The 18,517-nt window shown below is 37.1% G+C and overlaps 2 protein-coding genes across 2 annotated transcripts; one reads left to right on the top strand and one right to left on the bottom strand.

The window, feature by feature from the left end:
* Positions 1 to 804: 804 nt before the first annotated feature.
* On the top strand, positions 805 to 1,323 carry LOC149832896 (uncharacterized; the record flags this gene model as incomplete). The annotated part of the gene is made up of 1 exon (XM_090013333.1): positions 805 to 1,323. A coding segment is annotated over one exon (519 nt), but the record flags the coding sequence as incomplete, so codon positions are not given.
* Positions 1,324 to 13,793: 12,470 nt separating this feature from the next.
* On the bottom strand, positions 13,794 to 16,090 carry LOC149832897 (endochitinase-like). Its single transcript, XM_090014766.1, has 3 exons — positions 15,431 to 16,090; positions 14,962 to 15,115; positions 13,794 to 14,289 (listed from the first exon to the last, which is right to left on the bottom strand). Exons 1-3 carry the CDS (start codon positions 16,020 to 16,022, stop codon positions 13,920 to 13,922), a joined length of 1,116 nt encoding a protein of 371 aa, XP_089870892.1. The 5' UTR covers positions 16,023 to 16,090; the 3' UTR covers positions 13,794 to 13,919.
* Positions 16,091 to 18,517: the final 2,427 nt, after the last annotated feature.

The raw sequence follows: 18,517 nt of genomic DNA on the forward strand, positions 1-18,517 counted from the left end.
ACAATCCAAGAGTCTATTCATATTGGATCAAACATGTAGAACACATCTATATGACCATATTTAAGGAAAACATAGAAAAAACCTTTCAAAGCCTGGTAGGCTTACAGTAGGCTAGGAAAGTGGTAGGCAGGTACCACCCATTCGTTGTATGTGACTGCATCATTGGTTATATTTAATCTCCACCACAGATCGCAATTGATGGGGATGCACATGGGCCCTACTCTCTCAGTTATCATGTGAGTTTTTTCTTGCCCCCGCAAACTTGACGGAACTTTCAAGATCCGTGATTTTTCATTTGATTGCTAGCCCTCCGATCAATTTAATCTCTATGCCTAGTTAAATAATTTTTTTCCTTTATTAAAAAAGGGTTGATTTAATGGTCAGTTCCTTTTAGAGATGATTCAAAAGTAAGACCACACGAAGCAGTCTACTTTGAAAACCAATGATATGTTAATGGACCAATGACTGATGGGCCCCATTTGCTTTAATAGTCGGTCACGTATTGAGAGAGAGAGAGAGAGAGAGAGAGAGAGAGAGAGAGAGAGAGAGAGAGAGAGAGAGAGAGAGAGAGAGAGAGAGAGATTCTGCCCAAATTACCACGTCTTGCTAGATTATTTTTTTTTTAGAACCTGTAAAGAGGCCAATGAGGCTTGGGCCTCACGGCCCCTAGGCCCAAAAAAATTTTACGGACCCATTTTTAAGGCCCGATCTCCCCATTTGTTTAGAAAAGGTTCGGATAAAGGATTAAACGATGTAACACTATCAAGTGAAGAATCTTTTAGAGTAGAATAATTTTTGTTTATAATTGATCAAGCTCGATCTTTCCTTCAACTCCGGTTTGAACAATTTAAACAATATGAAGAGACTTTTGGTTTTTTGTTAAACTTAGAGAAGTTGAAGACTGAAGATGATCCCTTAAATAGCTTAAAGAAGTATTGTGAGAAGCTTGAGAATTTTTTAAGCCATGATGGACGTTCAGATATTGATGGTTATGATTTATCTATAGAGTTGATGACCCTGAGGTGTTATTTAACCACTGAAAGAACGACAATTGATGTACTACATTATTTGGCGAAACTGAATGGTTTATTCCCAAATGCTTATAAGATTTTGCTAACAATACCAGTTTCCGTTGCATCAGCAGAAAGAAGTTTCTCAAAATTGAAGTTAATCAAGAATTATCTTAGATCAACTATGTCTCAGGACAGATTGAATGGATTGGCTATGTTGTCAATTGAGAAAGAAATGGTTGAACAACTTGATTATATTGATTTGATAAATATTTTTGCATCTAAAATAGCTAGACGAGTAGTGTTTAAGTAGTTTATATAAATATTTTATACATTGTTATTTGATATAATATAAATATTTAGAATATCATATTTGTTTAGTAAAAATATAAATCTTATCATTATTTGAATGATGATACTATCAGGTCAGAGCCGTACCTGTGTTTTATGGGGCCTGAGGCAGAGAGAAAAAAGGCCCCCCTATTAATAGTAGGAGTTCAGGGGCATCCCCTTTGAATTTTTTTTAAAGAATCAAAATGACAATAAAATTTGCATTCACATTAAAAAAATATAATATTCCAAATATTTATATTATATTAAATAAAAATGTATAAAATATTTATATAAACTACCTAAACAATACTCGTTTGATTGTTTTAGAGGCAAAAATAGTTATCAAATCAGTTTAATCAAGTTGTTCAACATTAATTAATAGAGATTAACTAATACAAATATTTATATTATTTTTAGATTTAACTAGCAATAACATCAATTAACATAAATTAACTAACAATAATTAATAGTAATTAACTAACAAAAATTAATTGCTAATATAAATTAGAATTCAGAAATCAGAAATTACAGTGAAACAAGAAAGTCAAGAGAATAAGACACAACCTGATAGTATCATCATTCAAATAACGATAAGATTTATATTTTTACTAAACAAATATGATGTTCTAAATATATATATTATATCAAATAACAATGTATAAAATATTTATATAAACTACTTAAACACTACTCGTCTAGCTGTTTTAGATGCAAAAATATTTATCAAATTAGTATAATCAAGTTGTTCAACCATTTCTTTCTCAATTGACAACATAGCCAATCCATTCAATCTGTCCTGAGACATAATTGATTTAAGATAATTCTTGATTAACTTCAATTTTGAGAAACTTCTTTCTGCTGATGCAACGGTAACTAGTATTATTAGCAAAATCTTATAAGCAATATAAGCATTTGGGAATAAATCATTCAGTTTCGCCAAATAACGTAGTACATCAATTGTCGTTCTTTCAGTGGTTAAATAACACCTCAGGGTCATCAACTCTGTAGATAAATCATAACCATCAATATCTGAACGTCCATACAACAACAACTACGCCTTCATCCCAAAACAATTGGGGTCGGTGATATGAACCAAAAAAGGAAATCATTCTGGGTCTTCCACATCAATCCTTCTCCTCCAATCATTTCTATCCAATGCCATGTCCTCGGTGAGGTTCAAAGCATTCATATCATTTCCTATCATCTCCATCCAAGTCTTCCTAGGCCTACCCCGACCTCTTTTAACTAATATATTTTCCCATTTCTCCATCCTTCTAACTGGAGCATCATTAGGCCTTCGTCGAATATGTCCAAACCACCATAAACGATTCTCTCTCATCTTATTTTCAATGGGTGCAACGCCTACCTTCTTACGTATCTCCTCATTCTAAATCTTATCTTTTATTGTATTTCCACACATCCATCTAAGCATACACATCTCAGCTACACTCATTTTTTGAATATGATGTCTCTTGGCAGCCCAACATTCCGTACCATATAGTAAAGCAGGCCTAATAGTCGTCCTATAAAACTTTCCCTTCAACCGCAATAGCATTCTACGATCGCACAACACTCCAGTTGCACTTTTCCATTTCATTCACCCAACCTTTATCCTATGATTTACATCTCCATCAATTTCTCCATACTTTTGAATGATAGATCCCAAATATTTGAAACAATCATCCACTGGTATTTCTTGCTCACCAAGCTTTACTACACTCCCATCACTACTTCATTGCTTACTAAACTGACATTTCATATATTCTATCTTACTCTTACTAAACTTAAAACCTCTTGCTTCCAATGTCTGTCTCCATAATTCTAACTTAGCATTAACCCCAACTCTAGACTCATCAATCAAAACAATATCATCTGCAAACAACATACACCATGGCACATTTTCTTGAATTGATCTCGTAAGCTTATCCATCACAATAGCAAATAGGAAACAACTTAAAACAAATCCTTGATGTAACCCAACCGTTATAGGAAAATTGGTTGTCACCCCTCCACAAGTGTGAACATTGGTTACTACTCCTTCATACATATCTTTAATTATACTAATGTACTTGAGAGAAACACCTTTCTTCATCATTGTCCAGCAGAGAACGTCCCTAGGTACTCTATCGTATGCCTTCTCCAAATCAATAAAAACCATATGCAAATCTTTGTTGTTCCTCTCTCTATATCTCTCAATAAGTTGTCTAAGAAAATGTATAGCTTCCATAGTTGATCTTCCAGGCATAAAATCAAATTGATTCTCCGATATCATGACAACCTTCCTCAACCTAGACCCAATCACCCTCTCCCAAAGTTTCATAGTATGACTCATGAGTTTTATACCACAATAGTTTGTGCAATCTTGTATATCACCTTTATTCTTATATAGAGGCACCAAAGTATTCTTCCTCCACTCACTAGGCATCTTATTTGTCCGCTAAATCTTGTTAAAAATATTTGTCAACCATTCTAAACCTTTCTCTCCCAAGCATTTCCAAGCCTCGATAGGTATACCATCTAGGCCAACTGCCCTTCTTGATTTCATTTTCTTCAAAGCCTCTGCAATTTCTTTCTTTTGAATCTTGCGCATGAAGTCACAATTTATCTCATGAAAATGAATGGAGAAGTCTCCAAGATCCTGAGCATGACTTTCATTAAATAGCTTATCAAAATAATCTTTCCATCTCTCCTTAATCTCCTCATCTTTGACTAAAACCGTTTGTGTTTCATCTTTAATACATCTAACCATACCCAGATCCGTCGATTTCCTATCTCTCATCTTTGCAAGCCTATAAATATCCTTCTCGCCCTCTTTGGTATCCAACTTGTCATAAACATCCTTATATACCTTATCCCTCGCATTTTGAACTACATTTTTAGCTTCCTTCTTTGCTATCATATACTTCTCCAAATTCTCATTATCACGACTCTTAGATTTCTATAACACTCTTTTTTAACCTTAATAGCTAAATTGACATCCTCGTTTCACCATGATGTATCCTTACCTAGCGATGCACCGCCTTTAAACTCACCCAATACCTCCTTAGCCACCTTTCTCATGCCACTCGCTATCTTATTCCACATTGATTCTGAATCCTCCTCGAGACACCAATCAGCTTCCTTAACTACCTGCTCTAGAAACATTCCTTGTTCAGCTCCTTTCAGTGCCCACCACTTAATTCTAGGATCTATCTTATGTCTATCCCTTTTGCGGCATTGTCTAATTCTAAGATCTAAAATTAAGACTCTATGTTGTGTAGCTATACTTTCTCCCGGTATAACCTTACAATTGATGCAACAACCCCTATCTCTCTTTCTAAGTAGGAAAAAATCTATCTGACTCATATTAACCCCACTTTTAAATGTTACTAGGTGAGACTCCCTCTTCCTAAACCAAGTGTTTGCTAAGATCATATCATAGGACAAACCAAAATAAAAAATCCTTTCTCCACTTTCGTTTCTTTCTCCTATACCATAGCCTCCATGGATACTCTCAAATTCATCCCTACTAATGCCTACATGTCCATTAAGGTCACCACCGATGAAAAGCTTTTCTCCATAAGATATCCTTTGTACTACTCCATCTAAATCTTCCCACAATTGATGCTTAATGGAATCATCTAAACCTACTTGAGGTGCATAAACACTAATAATATTAATAATATTCGTACGCAATACTAATTTAATAAGTAAAATCCTATCGCCCTTCCTATGGACCTCAACTACATTATCTATAAACTCACGACTCATAACAATCCCTACTCCATTTCTATTCCTATTTATTCCTGTATACCAAATCTTATATCCCCAAGGTTCTATCACTTTTGCTTTCTCACCTACCCATTTGGTCTCTTGTAGACATAAAATATCAATCATATCTGAACGTTCATCATGACTTAAAAATTTCTCAAGCTTCTCACAATACTTCTTTAAGCTATTTAAGGAACCGACTTCAGTCTTCAACTTCTCTAAGTTTAACAAAAATCCAAAAGTCTCTTCATATTGTTTAAATTGTTCAAACCAGAGTTGAAGGGAAGATCAAGCTTGATCAATTATAAAAAAAAAATATTCTACTCTAAAAGATTCTTCACTTGATAGTGTTACATCGTCTAATCCTTTACCCGAACCTTTTCTAAACAAATGGAGAGCTCGAGCCTTAAAAATGGGCCCCTAAATTTTTTTTGGGCTCAGGGGCCCTGAGGCCCAAGCCTCATTGGCCTCTTTACAGGTCCGACTCTATTTCAAGTTGTGTCTTATTCTCTTGACTTTCTTGTTTCACTGTAATTTCTGTTAGCAGTTAATTTTTTTTAGTTAATTACTATTAATTATTGTTAGTTAATTTCTGTTAATTGATGTTATTGCTAGTTAAATCTCAAAATAATATAAATATTTGTATTAGTTAATCTCTGTTAATTAATGTTAAACAAGTTGATTAAACTGATTTGATAACTATTTTTGCCTCTAAAACAATCAGACGAGTATTTTTTAGGTAGTTTATATAAATATTTTATACATTTTTATTTAATATAATATAAATATTTGGAATATTATATTTGTTTAATGTGAATGCAAATTTTATTGTTATTTTGTTTCTTTAAAAAAAATTTGAGGCGCTGCCCCCGAACTCCTACTATTAATATGGGCCCCATTTTTTTTTCCTCCGCCTTAGGCCCCATAAAACACAGGTACGGCTCTGACTTTATTGTTCATCTGCAGCTATTGGATATCGTAAGATTTACTTGCTATGGTTTTGGAAAGCATATACACTGCATGAATTTGCACACAATTAGATGCACTAATTAGATGTTTATTAACGCCCATAGGTTCTACATATTATCCTTGGAGGCATCCCCAAATAATAATATATCATCTGCAAAAAGTAAATGAGATAAAGATAAATTGTTCATCAATTTCACCCCTCTAAACAATCCTTTAACTTCTTCCATTATTAGCATAGAAGTCCCTCCATGGCCGTTATGAACAATAACGGTGAAAGGGAGTCTTTTTGTCGAAGGCACCTCTTCGGTTTAAAGAACTCACCAATTTTTCCATTGATTGTTACCGCAATTGACCCACATCAATGATCCCTGTAATCCAAGTAGTCGACCTAGGTCTTAGACCAAACATGTCAATAAATTGAGAAGGAAACTCCAATCCAAAGAGTCAAAGGCCTTCTCAAGATCAATTTTCAGAACAAAAGCCATTTTCCCCGAATTCTTTATAGAGTGAACGGCCAATACAAGTGAATCGTGAAGCTGTCTTCCCAGAATGAATGTATTTTGATTTGGTGAAATGAGGTCCCCGATCACCACCTTCAACCTCCTTGCCACTGACTTCATTATGATTTTGAAGATTGTCCCAAGAAGTGTGAGAGGTTTGAACCTATTGATGTCTTCACACTTGCTTTCATTGGGGATAAGAGTGAGGAGTGGTCCAAGAATTTCGTGCAATGAAGTCATGAACATAAATTAAAATTCTCACCGATATTTATGGCTTTGATCCTACCTGATTTCGGCTAGTATTCAATTATTCATGCTTTGAAGACTTTGGATATGGGTTTGAAGTATTCATACCAAGGTTGGGACCAAATTGAATTTGGATCCTATGCTAACCTAACCGAATAAGCTTATTAAAGACCCTAGGGCTATAATGGTTTCTGACTCTGCATGGCCCCAAGCGAGTCAAATTCAATCACTATAATAGGCTCTATAAGCTAAGATGCAATAATCTTAAACCATAAGCTTGATGAAAGATAATTGAATATTGGAAAAAAAAAAGGCCATGTTGTTTTTCTTTGAGAATATATAATAGCCATTCATCTCCACGAGTTTCGTTCAAGAAGTAGAAAAAAACAAGAGTGAGTGTTCAATGAATGAGAATCAGAGAAGCATCTTTTCTTTGGTCAATGACTCAATTGGGGAGGGGGGTGGTACTTCTTTCTCTAAATGGCTTGACTTGTTAGTGGCCTTTTCTGGCGTGGCTTGTTGGGAAATACTTTATAGGAGGCTAAAAGCAATCCTGAGTCCTGACTTAGAATAGGGTTGGATAATGTTATCCATTGTTTTTTATGAACTTTTCATGCATCAGCTTTTCTTACACTTTTTTATTTTATTTTGTCGTGCTGGCTCAGCCTGCCATACCTACACTTTTTATGCCGGCAGCTTAAAAGTCCGAGGCTAGGACCCCTACCTTCGGGACCTATGCAAAGCATTGGTTTGGGCAAAAGGGCGATTCCCATGAGAATCGAACCTTGACTGCCTGTGCAGCCAAGGCCCCCACCCCACTACTTTAACCACGTAGTGCAGTCCCCGTTGGAGCAGCTTTTCTTACACTTGCTTTAAAATATTATATGCCTCAAACATAACAACCACGTAGTGCAGTCCACGAAAGGGTAAATTAATGGAGTGAGCAACAAACAGATGCAAAAGGGTAGACAAAAGTAGAAATATGATAGACTTGGACGAAAAGAAACATCATTTTTCTAGTTTACACTTTACATAAAACAATTTTTAATGTGCTTTAAAACAATTTTTAATGTACTTCAACCACCTTTTTTTTGTTAGATATTTGCAAAACACATCTAATTCATTAATTGCAACTATACTCTAGAAGTGGTAGTAAGGACACTTGAAAAATATCATGTTAGTAACATACTGTTCTCTTTCAATATGGAGTTTGGCCACATGGGATATTCTTCTATACATAGTATTTAGATGTTATGCTCTAAAAAAAAAGTATTTAGATCTTTTTATTTTTTCATCATTGACTTACTGCAATGCATTGTTTTCAATGAAAAAAAAACTCTAAGGAGCTGTGTGGGGCCACAAACACAAACAGTTTCTTCCACTGCAGAGCTCCCCCCTCCCTAAACAATTGTTTTTAGTGCTTATCCTGATATCGTTGTTCTGGCCTTGGTTTTTAGTGCACATGGATCGATCACTAGATGGGATTATAAAGCTCTCTCCACTATGTCAGTTGGGACTATAAAAGGTTGTACCACTACACTAGTTGCTCCTCCCACTTGCAACTAACATATCACCAAATCCACATTTCAGGACCAGAAGCCTTTACAATGGGCCGGAGTCTTAAGGTGGTAGGTGCATGAAAACCAGAGAGAGAGAGAACAGGGAAACCGAGTTTTACGTGGTTCTGTGATCAAACTTACATCCACGCTGCAACCGCTATTTATGGTTGCAGTGCTATGTTTCCTTTTTTGCTGTGTTGTGGTGAGAGATTGATGTCTTTATCTTATCTGAGTTTCTATATCAGCAGCAGTATGTGATACTTTATCACTGTCTGTTGGTCTGTATTTTGCTCTGTATTTCTCATTTTCATCAATGAGACTTCCATAAAAAGAAAATACTTTCACACCAGAATGTTAAAGATTATACAAGTCCAGTTCCAGTTCTATCGAAGAGTCCAAATGAACCAACATCAAAGAATCCTAATGATACAAGGCTGTGCAAAAAGATAGGATCGACTATGAGGCAAGTATACATTGTTGAAAAGGATAAAGATAAAGAAGATAAGGTAGTTGAGAAGGATAGAGAGACCTGAAAAACTGGTTCTACCTGTAATGCCTATCAGCTAAAAATGTGGCTTCGTATCTGGATATCTAATCTTCAAGATAGATCTCCCTTGATCCGGTAAAGACTTCATTTTATAAGGAAACCTCCCTCTCATAAAATCGTTGAGAACAAGAGTATTGTGGATGTAGGCTTTAGCCGAACTACATTTAAGGCTTTTTTGTTCTGTTTTGTTTCTTCCTTATTGTGTTTCTCTGTTTGGCGTATTTGAGGAATGTTGGGTGATTGTTCACACCCTTTCATGGTATCAGAGCTAAGGACGTCTTCTTCCTCAGTTCCCTCAGGACCATTGGTTACAAATCAGGCCATTCAATAAAACACTTTCTTGAGTTTAGTCTTCATCAAACGCGATCGCAACAACTATATCTTGTGCAAATCTCAGATCCAGTTTGTCATGTACTCTCAAGATATGATAAAGCATGTGGATGGGATGTCTCAGGCCCCTCATTTAAGGTTCTGACTCCTCTTAAAATCCTAATCTGAAATATGCTATGTGGAAGAGAGCAAATCAGCTTGCTTTGAGTTGGATCAAAGCCACAATATGTGAATATGTGCTCTCTCAAATTATTTGCATACCTTCTGCTCATGAGGCATGGATTGCCTTGGAACACTCATATGTGTCCCACTCAAGTCTACACATATTGCAACTCAAGCAAGATTTACAAAACATTAAGAAAAATGACAAACCCATGGCTGATTATCTGAATGAGATTAAGTTCCTGGTGGACTCATTGTGTGTCGTCGATGAACGAGTGTCTGACAATGATCTTTTTAGCTATACTCTTAATGGAATGTCATGACTATGGTCACCACTATGACTCATCTTCCATGTTTTGTTGATATTTATGAAATGCTATTGAATAAAGAAAAGAGACTTCAAATCCTAGCTCCTAAGCTTCATGTTAATAACCAAAATTCTAACACGACTTTTTTCACGCAAAGAGGAAGAGGTCATGGTAATTTCTACCACGGTCATGATCATGGTCATGGTCATGGTATAAATAGGAATTTTGGCCAAGGAAATCAAAACTTTTATCAAATGATGATGATCAACAAGCTTGAACTAATGGCAAAAATCATGGCGAGTCTCATCATTTGCTAGTTCAGTGGAAGAAGAAATCACACTGTGCGACAGTGTTATGACATACCCAAGGCCTTTGCAACTATGGCCATGAATAACACAATATATATGAATTGGTACCCTGATAGTGGAGAATCACATCATATGATTGCCAATGATGCCAATCTGACCAACAAGGAAGATTATCATGGCATGGATGGTATAATGGTAGCCAATGTCAACAACTTAACCATATCAGAAATTAGTAATGTTCTCTTACCTTCCAAGAATGATTGTTTGCTTTTGAAAAATGTGTTATATGTGCCCAGTATTAAGAAAAATTTGATCTCGGTTTCTAAGTGTGCCATAGATCATAGATGTTTTTTTGAGTTTCATTTTCATGGTTCATATACGAAGGATTGTCAGAAAGAAAGAATAATTCAAAGCGGGCTGATTAAGGCTGTCATGCACGTATGGCCAACATAAAAGGACATCCCTCATTTAATGAACACAACATATGTGGCAGAAAAACTCACTTCTTCAAAAGTCTGGCATGCTAGGCTTGGCCACCCTGGATACAAAACTTTATCTGTTTTGAAGCAAAACAATTATTTGAATTTTATTGATGATAATAATGATAATTTATGTTCTACATGCATGATTATGAAAATGCATAAGATTCCTTTCGATAAGTCTGAACATGTCTTTGGTACTCCACTAGAGATCATACATGTCGATCTTTGGGGGTCGACTCCAATCCCATCAAGACAAGGGTATAAGTATTATTTTCTAATGATTGATGATTTTTCAAGATTTTCTTGGTTATTTCCTTTGGTTAAGAAATCATTTGCTTTCAGCTATTTTCAAAACTTCAAAAGTATAGTTGAAAAGTAAGTAGGACACTCTATCAAAATCTTTCAAAGTGATGGAGGAGGTGAATCTGTCAATAGAGCTTTTCATGAGTTTTTAAATGATTGTGGAATTAAAAGAAGGTTATCATGACCACACACACACTACAACAAAATGATTGATTTCTGGGTGAATGTCTTTAGATATGTTGTTCATTTGATTAATCATCTACCAAGCCCTAATACGAAGGGAAAGACACCCTATGAACTGTTACTTGGAAAATGTCCTAGCTATGATCTCTTGAAAACTTTTGGAAGCACATGTAATCCTTATCTTGTCCCCTATAATGATTTAAAGATGAAACCAAAGTCTAAGGCATGCATTTTTATTGGTGTTGGTACTTCATAAAAGGGTTTTCTATGTTTTGACCTGGTTTCTAAAAGAAATTATATTTCTTGACATGTGACATCTGATGAAATAGATTTCATGTATGCTGAAACTCAAACTCTGATGACCACTGAGAAAGTGTCAAGATGGTTGAGAAATGAGTCTCAACTTAGGTTTGATCGTAGTTTGGGGCATCCTCAAGGGTCGGTTAATGTTGATGACCCTAAGATCAAGACCAATCATGATGATCGACCAGTCTTTCTGCTCCCACCTAGATTTGATGCCTAGTTTTCTCATGATGAGTCTATTCAAAATATTATTAATGAGGAAATCAAGGTCTAGGAAATAATAAAAAGATTGTTGAATTGCTTAATGATAACAATATTGATGGTAATGAGGTGTTTGATCAACCCATTTAGAATCAAACTCACCCAATGGTAACTCGGTCTAAGGATAGTACTCTAAGACCAAAATTTACTAGTTTGTCTCCTTATATTTTTGGTCTTGGTCAGGTTAACCAATTTGTTCAAGAAAGTGAACCTATTGATTTTTATCAATCTTATAAGGAAGCAAAATGGTGTCAAGCTATGAAATAAGAGTATGATGCTCTTATCAAGAGCAATACTTAGACTCTTATTTTTTTTAAGAAAATGTTCAATATTATTGGATGCAAGTAGGTTTTCAAAATCAAGAAATATGCAGATAGAACCATAGCAAGGTATAAAGCTCGCCTTTTAGCTAAGGGCTATTGCCAACAAGAAGGGATAGATTATTTCAAGACCTACAGTCATGTAGTTAAACCCACAACTATTCACACGGTACTCTCTATTTCTATGAGTCATGGTTGGGTCATACATCAACTTGATGTAAACAATGCTTGTCTCTATAGACTTTTAAAAGAAGAGGTGTATTTGTCTCAACCCCCTAGTATTGAAAATAAACAAGTTCCTCACTTCAATTTCAAATTAAATTGTGCTCTTTATGAGTTGAAGCAGGCCCCAAGAGCCTGCTTTGAGAGACTCAAACAATACTTAGAGAAATTGGGTTTTACTAGTTCTAAGATTGACACATCTTTATTTATTAAAATTTTACATGAAGTGACTCTATATGTGTTAGTTTATGTTGATGGCAAAATAATAACAGGTAGTTCTCAATATATAGTTCAACAACTCATCAAGGAGTTTGGTGTATAATTTTCTATTAAAGATTTAGGTGCCTTACATTTTTTTTTTGGGTATAGAAGTTGTTATGAATGACTCAAGAATTCTTCTTATATATATGATCTTCTTATTAGAACGAGAATGGAAAATTGTAAGTCTCTCTTGACTCCTTCAATACCAAACATCCAAGTATCCAGATACGGAGGTGAGAAACTTAAAGACCCAACTCAATATCGCAGTATTGTAAGGGCTCTTCAATATATGACTTTCACTAGACCAAACTTGTCATATGATGTAAATAAGGCTTGCCAATTTGTGCATGATCCTATGGATATCCATTGGTTGTTGGTGAAGCGTATTCTTAAATATCTCAAGGGTACCATTAATTTGGGTCTTCAAATCTCCAAATCAAATAGTTGTATGTTGTCCACCTACACTGATGCCAAATGGGTCGTATGCCCAGATGATTGAAGGTCCACTAATGGTTATTTGTCATATCTTGGCTTGAATCTATTGTCCTGGAAGTTCTTTAAGCAACAAACTGTCGCTAAGTCTAGTACTGAAGCTGAGTATAAAGCATTAGCTGGAGTAATCTCAGAACTTCTTTGGTGGTATTCGAGAATCAATCAGAATCTCCAATCATATGGTGTGATAATCTTGGGGAAACCTTATCTATCTGTCAATCCTTTTTTTCATGCCAGGACCAAACACATAGAAGTAAATTTTCATTTTGTTAGAGAAAAGGTGGCAAAACAAGAAATTGAGGTCAAGTTTGTTCTTTCACAAGAGCAACTAACAAATATTCTCACAAAACCGTTAAGTGATCCAAGATTCAATTATTTGAGAGACAAGCTTAATTTTGAGGAGATTAGCTTGAGAGGGTGGGTTAAAAGATGATACAAGTCTGGCTCCATATGATGATTCAGTTTTATCAAAGAGTCCAAATGAACCAACATCAAAAAGTCCTAATGATACAAGGTTGTGCAAACAGATAAGATCGGCTATGAGGCAAGTATACATTGTTGAAAAGGATAAGGATAAAGAAGATAAGGCAGTTGAGAAAGATAGAGAGACTTGAAAAACCGATTCTACCTGTAATGCCTATCAGCTAAAAATGTGGCCTGGAGATCTAATCTTCAAGATAAATCTCCCTTGATCCTGTAAAGAGTTCATTTTATAAAGGAACCTCCCTCTCATGAAATCGTTGAGAGAAGGAGAGAAGTAGTACTGTGGACGTAGGATCTTGCCGAACCATATTAAAAGTTTTTTTTTCCTGTTTTGTTTCTTCCTTAGCGTTTTACTCTGTTTGGCGTGTTTGAGGAACATTGGGTGACTGTTCACACCCTTTCACAGAGAGAGAGAGAGAGAGAGAGAGAGAGAGAGAGAGAGAGAGAGAGAGAGAGAGTTGTAACATTCTTATTGCGAACTCTTATTAGAGTTTGCTACAAAAGCAGCAAGGAGTCGTCGGATATTATTTATCCTAAGTCATATGGACTATCCAAATCGGTGCTCCCGCCTTCACTATGAGGTGTTACTATGCGAAGGGCGTCTGGTTGTAGCAGTCAAGGTTGCTGCCATAGCTCGCCCCAAGTATGTCACAGTACCGCTTGTAGAATCCAATCCGATCTGCAACCCTGGAATCAGTTCCACGGCCACATTCCAGGCCTCCATTGATGATGTTTGTGATTACACCGTAGCCGGGAAGTCGCCCTGCGGCCGTGTCCGCAGATGAAGGAGTCCATTGCCCAGTGATGACAGCGTGTGATGAAGGCTTTGGTGATTGAGGAGTCATCCAGAACCATATCGCTGTCTTGAATGCAATTACTGGATCAGTAGCAACTGCATCAGGGTTGTTCAGCAAATCATTCCCTATTGCTGCCCCAGCAGGCCCATAGTTATAGTTGCTGCAAAATTGAAACAGATATGTTTTAGGCCGGGTTTTTTAGCTATCCCATTACTGACGTTAGGAGATAAGGCCCATCGATGAGAAGCCAAACTGGTCTTGGTGTCTATGAACCAGTTCCAATTTGGAAAATATGTGCATATATATTACCCATCCCAATATATAGAGGGAGGACAAGGTGCATTCTGATTGCACACTTTTGTGTGCTGCACATGAACACCTACCATCTGTGGGGGCCAACGACAGATGATGGGCGATGAAGTGCAGCAGCAGACTTAAATTGTGCAATCACATTGTAACTGATCTCAATTCCAATATATATTGGCCAACCTGTCCCCTTCGGAAGACGATAGATGTCTCCTTCCTAAAAGTGGCTAATCAGTACGCATAAGACTCGCTATGTCGAAAGGAGAGGATTTAATTAGCTAGACAAAAATACAATTTTCAATTATAAATCGCTTATCAAGCAAGTGAATTTTGCAGATCCGAAGTTTATGATATAACATTTAAGAACAGACGTGTCCCCATTTAGAGGGCGCGATCGCTTTTGAAGGTGATCACTCCAGTTACTGGACGCATATTCTATGTATCCTACTCAACTTTGAACTTCTCAACCTGTCTAGAATTATTTTTCAATATGAAAACTGAAGTCAGAACTTAGAAGAGGTCTTACTATGAGATTTGCATGGGTCCTCTGCCATAGTATTTCTTTCCAGGAGCACAAGGCCATTGCGTATTGGCAACACAGTAGTCGCCTGGGTTACCCTGCTCTTGGAGAAAGCAGTACCCCCAAGAGTAGGGTCCATCTGGTGCAGTTGCCCATCCACCTGCGTGAAGAATTTACAAATGTCATATTGGCCCTTGTATTACAAAAGATCGATCAAAAGATATGTCTACTTATGCAGATTTCTAAGGGAAAAATATTCGACTATAAGTATGGCAGGCTAAGACCAGTGCGACTAGGTCTCTAATCCCGAGTGTGGTTTCTTTACTAAACGAAAGAAAAAAAATCTACACCATGGTTTCATTCCAAAAGATGACAGATAAAGAAGGATCAGTCTTGAACATCACAAACTCAAGATTAGCAATCCTCATTAACTTGTGTAGCCATATTTCGGTTGGGGTCATTCATCTTCTCATACCTGTTGTTTCATGGGATGTCTGGCCAAGGAAGGCAGCAATTTCTCTTTTACGAGTGGCATCATCACCTGTAGTGCCAAATTGGCTAAACCCTTTAGCGGCCGTAATGAAGGCATTGTAAGTGTAGAATCCTTTAGCAGGACAAGCGGCATCATTCCGATGCAACAGCATCTGGTTGAAGGTAGCCTCTGAAATGACAGAACTCAAGTCACCACCACCACTGCCACCACCACCACCACCACCACCACCACCACCACCGCCTCCGCCACTGCCAGTGCACTGGCTCTGGCAACCAGCTCCACAGTAAGCACTGGTGCTGCCACAGTAACCCCACTGGCTACAACATAACCCTCCAGGACATACCGCACCTCCTCCTTGACTTCCACATCTTTGAACTGATCCAGTAGTCCCACACTGACTCTGGCACCCAGTTCCACAGTAGGCACTGGTGCTGCCACAGTAGCCCCATTGGCTGCAGCACGATCCTCCTGCACACACAGCACCCCCTGCTTGACGGCCACATTGCTGTGCTAGTGCAGGCAATGCACCTAATAACAGAGAAAAGAGGAACAATGGCGAAGGGAAGAACCTCATGACAGAAAGATATAGTAGAAAGAAGAGGAAAATCTGAGTAGGGAAGAATTTATCTTATTCTTCCATGCTTGGATGGGATTGATGACAAGGGGGAGCACCTATAAATAGACACCCTCCTCTTGTGAAATATCTGTATTTCGTAAAATAGGGTGTGTGCTTGACCCATCATGTCAACCTTCATTATCTTTGACCTCAATGGGAACACTTGAAGCCTGACACGGCCAAGCAACAAACAAACCATTTGTTTTTTGTTCTCAAAGTCTTCGGTTTGTGTGGTAATGACTCATTACTCGGTTTGGTTTGTCTATAGAGACGTGCACAGACTTGTGACTCTGAATATTGGTTCCCGCAATGATGACAGATTCAGCTCCTAAGTTCATTCAGGGAGAAACCTTAAACCACAAAATCATCATAAGAGTTATCCTTGAAGAGCCATCAAAGGAATTAGGCCTCGAGGGTCTGACATCCCTTTTCCAGAACACCGATCTACGTGACAACATGATAGCTACCTTCAGCCAAAAAAGCCAAAAGACAGAATATGTCTAGCCTTGATGGCACCAGGTGTGAACTCTTCATAGCATGAACTGGATACATTTTAGCAAATTAGAGACAGAATTAGATCTTAAGAATCAACATTGATGGACCAAATTATTTTGCTTCATTAACCCAATCAAAAATCTACTTCAGTAATGTGCTTGGATATCAAAATTAGATTGGGCAATATGATTTAGAATATGTGGTGCAAGCTAGGTTCCACAATTGGACTAATTAGGTTTGGAAGGATTTCTTTTTTAATTCTCTAGAAGAAACTGGGAAGAATATCTCCAGCAATGCATTAACCAAATGACCCAAGATGCGAATCGGTCGATAGTTCCCAAGAGAAGAAAACCCAAAGTCTGACCAAAGATCAGAAGAATTGCATACACATTGGGTCATACACATTGGACTGGCCATCCAAGATGTCAAGCCTTGGTGGAGGCAAATTCTGATCAATTGAAAACGAAAATTTGAACCCAATATAATGAGGACCTCATGGCCTTAGAATAAGAGTCTTACATGGATTGTGCACTCAGAGGCCAGAAACTTGAAAAAGATGAAGTCAAGCCTATCAGAAAACTCTAAGAATGACTTGATATATCAAAAATATCGGACTACATGACTTGGATGGTCCATGAAGGTTGTAAGATCGAAAGAAGTTGGCCCAAGTGTCAGGCCAGAAGTTAGAAACTTTTCAAATCACTTGGGCTATACTCACTAGGAGAGTGATTCTGAGCAAGAACAAATTGTCAACCGAGACTATGATGAATAAGAGGATCAACAAAGAGCATGATGAGCCCAAGGCATAATGAGAGAAAGTTCTTAAACCAAGCTCTCAATGGACTCTATCATGAGCAACAGTGGTACAGATCACTTGAACTCTTTCTTCAAGATCTATATAGTCAAAAGAGGTGGGCCAATTTTTTTTGGCCTGATGCTCACATGGATAATCATCTTGATCTCTTCTTAGAAGATCCATATCTTTGAATAATTGAAATTCCAAGAAAAATCAAAGAATAAAAAAAGAAGGAACCAATAGATGAAACCTCAGGTCTCCCATTTGAGCCTAACCCTCTCTCCAATGAAGCTAGTATTTGTGGCATCTATAAATAACAGTCTTATGGATTGACTTGTTACCTAGATATGGCTATCAAAATCCAAGCAAAATATGAGGAATGGGTCAAAGAGCAAAGAGCACAATTCACCACAAAGGTAGAAGCCCAGGATCACATCCAACAAGAATTTGATCGCATGAGGGATAAAAATAAGGAAATCCCTCTTCCCCCTTTGGATTTGAATGATCCTTGGATGGATTGACATCCTCCAGATCCCATGGATCCCTACGTTGTCCACTTGAAAACTCGAGGATGAAGCTGGGAACATATGCTTAGGATGGGTTTAGATCTAGAGGAAAAACTTCATAGGCTAGTAGAAGCCATCAAATTGCATTAGAGATAATGTCTTGCATTCTACAAAAGACTGACTGGTACACACATTTTGAGAACCATTGTTTAGCATATTCGTTCATCAAGGCTCTTACAATAGATAATGGAAAAGTTTACTAAGGCCCTTTGATTCATAATGGGCCAATTTTGGGATGCGTGACCTTTTCCAAATGGATTCTTCAAAAAATAGGACCTATCCCCATTCCACCTAATTAGATGAATCACAATTTCTTATTTCCTCAGGAAAACTCAGAAAACCAAGGGGATAACATGGTCATAGACTCAGATCTTGAAACCTTAGAATTGGATTCTATGTTTTCTGCTATGTCTTTTGATGCAGGTTCTCCTTCTATAGCTGGAGACTCCAATAAGGCGAATGATCATGAGCCCAATCAAGAACTGGGTAGTGATACCTAATTTTTAGGTAGGTGATTTTGATCTTGACTTTTTACCTTATCATTCAAAAACTCAAAAAAATTGAAAAACCAAAAAATATAATTGTTCTTTTATCTC

The sequence above is a fragment of the Nuphar pumila genome, chromosome 7 (assembly GCF_984573655.1).
Source record: "Nuphar pumila chromosome 7, dmNupPumi1.hap1.1, whole genome shotgun sequence".
In the NCBI taxonomy this organism is placed as follows: Eukaryota; Viridiplantae; Streptophyta; class Magnoliopsida; order Nymphaeales; family Nymphaeaceae; genus Nuphar; species Nuphar pumila.

Coding starts and splice junctions, on each gene's coding strand:
- LOC149832897 (XM_090014766.1), bottom strand. CDS start 16,022: ATGAGGTTCTTCCCTTCGCCATTGTTCCTCTTTTCTCTGTTATTAGGT. Junction 15,116..15,430: donor GACATCCCATGAAACAACAG/GTATGAGAAGAT, acceptor TTCTTCACGCAG/GTGGATGGGCAACTGCACCA. Junction 14,290..14,961: donor GGACCCATGCAAATCTCATA/GTAAGACCTCTT, acceptor TCAATTTTGCAG/CAACTATAACTATGGGCCTG.